Here is a 6547-nt window from a genome sequence, read left to right on the forward strand (position 1 = left end):
ATGATGCTTGTGTGCTTGAATTAATGAGATAGAAAGAAACAAGTTACAGATGGAAGACATGAAGTCATCTGAGTCTTAACCATCATTCTACTGAGTTGTCCCCTGCAGAAAATTTTTCATGCTTAATTCCCTTTAAATAACTCAAAAATTAACTTTCTAAGTGCAGGATAATTGCCAACATGATAGACTTGCTTTAAACTTTCTCAAGTCCTCCCATTATTTCTTTCTCTTTACTAAACCTCTCCTCCCCTCTTCAGAAGAGTAAATTACATGAGGTTTTAGCCTTTGCTGCTTCTCCCCTGCTCATTCCTTAGCTTCACTCCTCTCAATTTATCTTTTCTGTCTTATCTATCTAATATAATAAAATGCTTTATTACCCAGAGAATGACTATTGGAATAAATAATTCAAGATACATAAGAATTAGTTGATATTGGCCTTGGTTCTGTCTCCTCTCTGACCTAAAGAGATTATATGCATGTCAATCTGCAAAGCTTAGGGAATGTCCTCGAGGAGATATCTTGCTCCATTTCCCCTAAAAAGAAAATAAAAATCAGCAACACTTAAGACCATCACTTTGCTCTAACCCCAGCACCGAACTTGGCCTCCTACACTAGGATAGTGTCTGTCATATAAACCACTATCACATCTTATAGTCATCATCACCCTTATCGCTTTCGACATTTAAAAAAATCGCCCCTTAAATACCTGCACTTGTGATTCCTTTCAGAAAGAGATGGGGCCGTTATTTTTCTCAACTAGATTCTCTTGTCATTATTTGCATACCACATTTTTAATATTCTAAATCACCTTAGTAATATCTTTGTAAAGGTTATATTACTTCTTGTTCATAATACCAGTGTTTAATATAATTCCCTTAGCAATTGTGATATCTCTGAATTTAATTAATGGGCATTTTCCCCCTTGCAAGACCACTAAAGATAAATTAGAGAAAATGTTAAGAACCTGGTATAGGGTATTCAAGTGATCTTACGTGGTATTTAGATGTCACATTTTAAAAATAAATTGCACTGAGTTGAGCCGTGCTTATTGGGGGGACATTGGAAGGTCCCTGCATTACCTGGCTTTGCTGAAGTAGCGTCTAGCGGCCAAGATGGTGCCAGTCTTTCGGAGCAGCTCAACATGCACATCACCATTTCAGGCCAGCAGGGAGGCATTTAGGGCTATTGAATGGACTCATTGAGCAAGGAGGGGAAGTAGCAAACGTCCTTTCCAGGTGTACAGTTTCCTAAGCCCTGCTAGGAACATTATCTCACTTGTACCCTATAACAATTCAGTGAAATAGATATGATTATTCTCATTTTTACAGGTGAGCACGCAGAGCCCAGTGAGACTAACTGGCTTGCCCTAATTCATTTAAATAAAAGACAGCAGGTTAAAATCTAGGTCGTCTTTGCCGTAGGAACCACATTTCTTCCATCAGGCATCACTGCGCACACTGGCTTTGGTGCCCTCACACATTTTATCAGGGGGTTTTCATGTATCCTCAACAAGGTGAGTGTTATTGTCAGTAGCTATGGAGTTGGGGAAACTGAAAGAAGTTGAAGAAACTGCCCAAGGCATATTTAATAATTCAATACGTATTTATTGTAAACCTGCTATATGCCAGAGGCCATTAAAGCCAACGGGGATACAGAAATGAACAGTATGCACAACGTGTCTGCTCTCCCCGAAAAAGTATACATTCTCATGGAGGGAACAAGAAAGTAAATGATAGAGTTGCAAATGGTGATAAGTACATTTACGTAGCTAGTAATGGGTGGAGACTTAACTGGACCCAGATCTGAGATAAAGCATTTAAGAAACATGAAGGAACCAAGCAGTCAGAAATGGGAATAGAGAAGGCTCAGAAGGCATATGAGGCAGGCAGGGACGCTGCCAGGCTAAGACAGAATACTAAGTGGACACCTGGGCATTGGTTTCAAGCGCAGCATGGCAAACTTCTTCTGTAAAGAGCTACATATCAACTATGTTCAGCTCGGTCAGAAATACAGACACAGACGTCTCTATTAACACTGTGTTTCAGGGACTTCCCTGGCGGTCCAGTGGTTAAGACTCTGCACTTCCACTGCACAGGGCACGGGTTCCATCCCTGGTTGGGGAGCCAAGATCCCACATGCCTCGCGGTGTGGCCAAAACTAAAAAAATAAAAATGAAGCACTATGTTTCAGATGTCTATTTAGATACAGTCCACCCACACATCACACACCTGCCCGTTATAAACAAACCCATGGGGATGGAGTGGAGTGGAGGACCCTTGGGTGGGGAGATGTCCCCTGCCACCTCCGTGCCCAAATCTCACGTGTGCCCCACTCTTTGCTAGACCGGGTCTAACTCTCCTTTTCGATCTGTCCGCACCAGGTGATGAATCCAGCGGCTCAGGGAGTGGCAGTGGGTGCATGGATGAGGTGTGTCCTACGGAGTTTGAGTTTGTCACCACAGAGGCCCCGGCAGTGGATCCTGACAGGAGAGAAGTAGACTCTTCTGCAGCCCAGCTGGGACACTCGCTCCTCTCAGGATCTCTCGTCTGCATCGCCCTGGCGTGGCAGAGACTGTGCAGATAATCCTGGGATTTTGGTCAGATGAAACTGCATTTTAGCTATCTGAACGGCCAACTCACTTCTTTTCTTACACTCTTGGACAATGGACCATGCCACAAAAGCTTACCGTTTTCTATGAGAAGAGAGCAGTACTGCACTATGCCTCCCTTTTTGTTTTCCCAAAGAGTACTGGGTGCCAGACTGGACTGCTTCCTCTTTCCTTCAGCTATCCTCTGTGGGAAACTTGTTTATTCTAGAGAATTCTTACTCAAATCTTTCATACCAGGAGATTTTCTTACCTTCATTTGCTTTTATGCTGCGGAAGTGAAGGAATCTCACGTTGTGAGTTTTTTATTTTTTTCCCCATTTAAAAAAAAGATAGGAAGAAAATAATTTTCCTTGCAAAATCAGGCCAAACCCCAAGACAACTGCATTTTCAACAAAGAAGCAAACGAGAAAAATAAAAGAGCTGTAACGCTGTAAGTTCGGCATTGCCAGCCAACTCCCAGTGTAAGCTTCTCTGTGACAAATCAGGTTTACAAAATGCTTATGCGGAGGTTTGAAATTTTTTTGAATGTAGTGAAAATACACTGTTGTCTTGGAGGTCTTGCGCGCTAACCATACAATGCCAAGCTGATTCAGAGGTACTGATAGGAAATTTAGAATTCCATCTTTAATCGGAGAGTAAAATGTGCTACGACTCAGCACCTCTATCTCACCCCGATTTCAATTTCAGTAATGGTACCATTTTCCTTAATTCTCTTAACGTCTGACCACTGTATCCAATTGGCACGGATTTTTCCCTTCATCTCCAGTTACTAGTGGACACCCTCATGAATTCATCTTCCTCAAGGGTCTGAAATGAAAATAATCTTCAACCATACAATCGCTTTGCTTTAGCCACAGGCTTGACGTGAATTAGATGTTTCTGCCCCGTGCTCATTACCCTCCCAAAAGAAGAGTTCCTTTAATGAACCGATAAACAATTAGATCCATAAGTGAGTTTTCATTTTTAACTATTTGCTTTGTGTCAGTTGGTTTCTGCATCACAAGGGCATTCTCTTACAAAATAACTCACAACAACAACAAAAAAGTCAAGACAAAAAAATATATATATAGTATTGACATGGAGATTTCTTTCACTTTTTTAGTCTTAGTATGATCATCTATTTTTATATCTATATATATATATAAATCACAGATTTTAACTTCTTAATTCCAAGCTCAGGGTTGACACACCTTTGTAACGAAAATGTTTTGTCAACCAGCTCTTCTTGTTTTGTGCTGCTCAGAGAAGGGATTCCTCAATGATCTGTGAGCACCAAGAATCAAGAAAGAGAACTTTTTACGTATCTAACCGTCCATTTATTAAAAGTTTGCCAGGGCACACCCTTCTCACACGAGCGTGTTTTGTCCTGGGTGCTCCAGACTGTATCGAACGCATGGGCAGAGCCGTGGGTGTGCAGAACTTCACTGGTCATGGAAACCGTATGCGCAAGGAATGTGATTCACACAAAACCATTGCTTTCGGTACAACGCCTTCAGCCTAGGATTCCTGCTTGGCACTTGGAGAAATATTCTAATTCAAGAGGCTGATTTGGAGCCTAACTGACCCGCCAGGTGTGCCAAAGCCAGGCGTTACGCTCCTCCTGACAGAGAGAGAAGCAAAACAAACTAACCTGGGGCTTTATGAATACCATTGGCTATCCATGTGTTTTTTGGTTTTTATGATGTATCTGGGGTTGGGAAAAGTAATGTGTCAAGACACCATAGTATGCCAGTCACATGTTAATTAACCCATTGGCAGTCATGACACATCAATGGTATTTTTCGATCTCCGTACTCATCAAAATTATGATTAGTTATTGATTTAGTCGTCACATTTAGGTAGAACACATGCGGCACAATAGTATTAAGTGTACTTGAGCACTTTTGCAAAACAAAGTATTTAGAAGCATCTATTGCTATTGTTTGCCTAACGAAATACGGAATGTAGGATTCTGAGAGATTTTGTGGCATCTTTTCACTTAAATCTTTATGAAATTGATACAGTCTAATTCAGCATTACATACTTCTAGCAAACCATTCATTTCACTGCCAGACTTTGGCTTCCTATCACCAATGACACACAAAACATCTCTATGAAGGACCAGTCATTGATGTTGCTCATTGTGTTGTATGTTCAGAAATCAGTATTGTCTTTCTCCAGTAATTAAGGTGCAATACAAATTAAATCAATCTTGATTTTCCAAAATATTTGAGTCATAACTTGTTTTCATAGCTTTAAGCTCCAAGTCTTTCCTTTTAAAAATATATCTGCATTGTTTTCTGTGAAATAGATCAGAATGCCTTGTTTTCCCTGTACTTTCACCCCCAAAGGGTTTTGTGCATGTATGTGAATACACGTTATATTAATGAATGTGAACCCGTGTTCTATAAACACTAACCACACAGACAATATATAAACGCCTGTTTCATTTGTTTCAACACCTTCGTTATCAATACTATTCATATTGGTGAGCTATAGTGATCTATATGAGCCAGGCAGAGAACTGAAATCACGGTCAGTTAATGATGCCACAGTATGAGTCACCTGCATGGATGTGGTCAAAATATTATTGAAATTGTAATTCCTGGTTTTTATCATCATCCTACTATGTCATATGATTTTCAGACTAATTTCACATAGGAATTTTTTGTGCCCTAAGGGAATTAGTTTAATCTAGTTAACCCATTTCAGTAAGTATTTTGGAATCTCCCCCTCCCCTCACCAAGTTAATTTCTCTCGTTTTAGCATAGTGATAGGGGATGCAGTGGTGCTCCATTATTTTTCCTGACCTGTCCTCGTTTGCTTTGATGTCCCCTAAATTTCTGTAATCACGTCACAACCTCTGTTATGAGTAGAGAGGGATGGGCTCACTGAAATTGGATGCTAGGAATTGTTGGGTGGTGCTTATAACTGCAAACACTTAGCTTATTGAAGTGCCTCTATTTACATGTTCTTTAGTTATAATATGTATTTTTCTAACAGAAATACACGTCTGTAATTGGTGTATATTATACTTTGTATACGTTATAACGAAAGCTAAACAGAGGCTAAAGTCTTTAGCAGAGAAGAATAGATTGCAAATTCACGAGTTTGAGCTCCACTTATGGTTCTGTATCGAGCGACAGCCACGACAGCCTTCTCTCGTTTGAATGAAGGTCAAGTCGGGACTTTGATTAGAGCCATCATAGAACATTAGCACTAGCAATCTGACTCCCTTACAGTGACTTACCCAGATCGATATGTTGTGTTCCCTGCTTTAGTTGTAAGGGATAGATAATACTACTTTGTCTACACTGAAAAACACGACCATTCGTTGATAAGCAGTAGGAATTATAAAAGTAGCGTTCTATAAATCAGACACACTGAAAAGATTATTGGACGCAGAAGCCTGATATTTAATTTATATTCCCTGCTGCGGACATTAGCCTACTTTAATTCTTTAGCCATTACGTATATGTTCTGGCTACACACTGAACACCAACTGAAGTCCCCAAGGAGGAATAAAACCTGAGCAACTCCTGAGTTGTGGTTCTTTTACTACTTCTCTTCGCAAGGCTAATTATCAGGTGGTTTGATTAAAGGTGGAAGGGTTAGCAAATGCAAGTTTTGACTTATCCAAAACTTGCAGAAATTCAAACTCATTTTCATTTACTTACAGTCACTAACAAATCTGACTTCTAACTTTAAATTAAAAAAAAAAGGGAGGGGAGGGGAGGGGCACTTTAGCTTTGCCAACAGAAGAGTAAGGAGACCATAACTTACAAATTTGCAATGTGTTCCTCCTCGGTGGAGACATTAGCCAGTGTTTAGTTTTAGGCCAAGTTCTACAAAGAGAGTATTGATCTGTATGCATTCTGGAGCCTTGCTATAACACAGTTTGCTAAGGCACAGGACCCAGCCTAGCATGGGGCTGTTTGAGCCTCAGTGAAAGTTGAAAAG

General features: G+C 40.2%; 1 protein-coding gene across 6 annotated transcripts in view; it reads left to right on the plus strand.

Annotated features, from left to right (window-relative positions):
- Positions 1–6288, plus strand: part of GPC6 (glypican 6) — a 1079647-nt gene extending 1073359 nt beyond the window's left edge. For 5 of the 6 annotated variants that reach the window (XM_079902538.1, XM_079902543.1, XM_079902540.1 and 2 more), the window contains one exon: positions 2381–6288. In XM_079902538.1, coding sequence (XP_079758664.1) covers positions 2381–2583 — 203 coding nt within the window. In that variant the 3' untranslated portion in view covers positions 2584–6288. The remainder of the gene's footprint in view (positions 1–2380) is intronic. The other variant, XM_079902542.1, reaches the window with a different exon arrangement.
- Positions 6289–6547: the final 259 nt, after the last annotated feature.

Source organism: Stenella coeruleoalba, assembly GCF_951394435.1.
Source record: "Stenella coeruleoalba genome assembly, chromosome: 18".
NCBI lineage: Eukaryota > Metazoa > Chordata > Mammalia > Artiodactyla > Delphinidae > Stenella > Stenella coeruleoalba.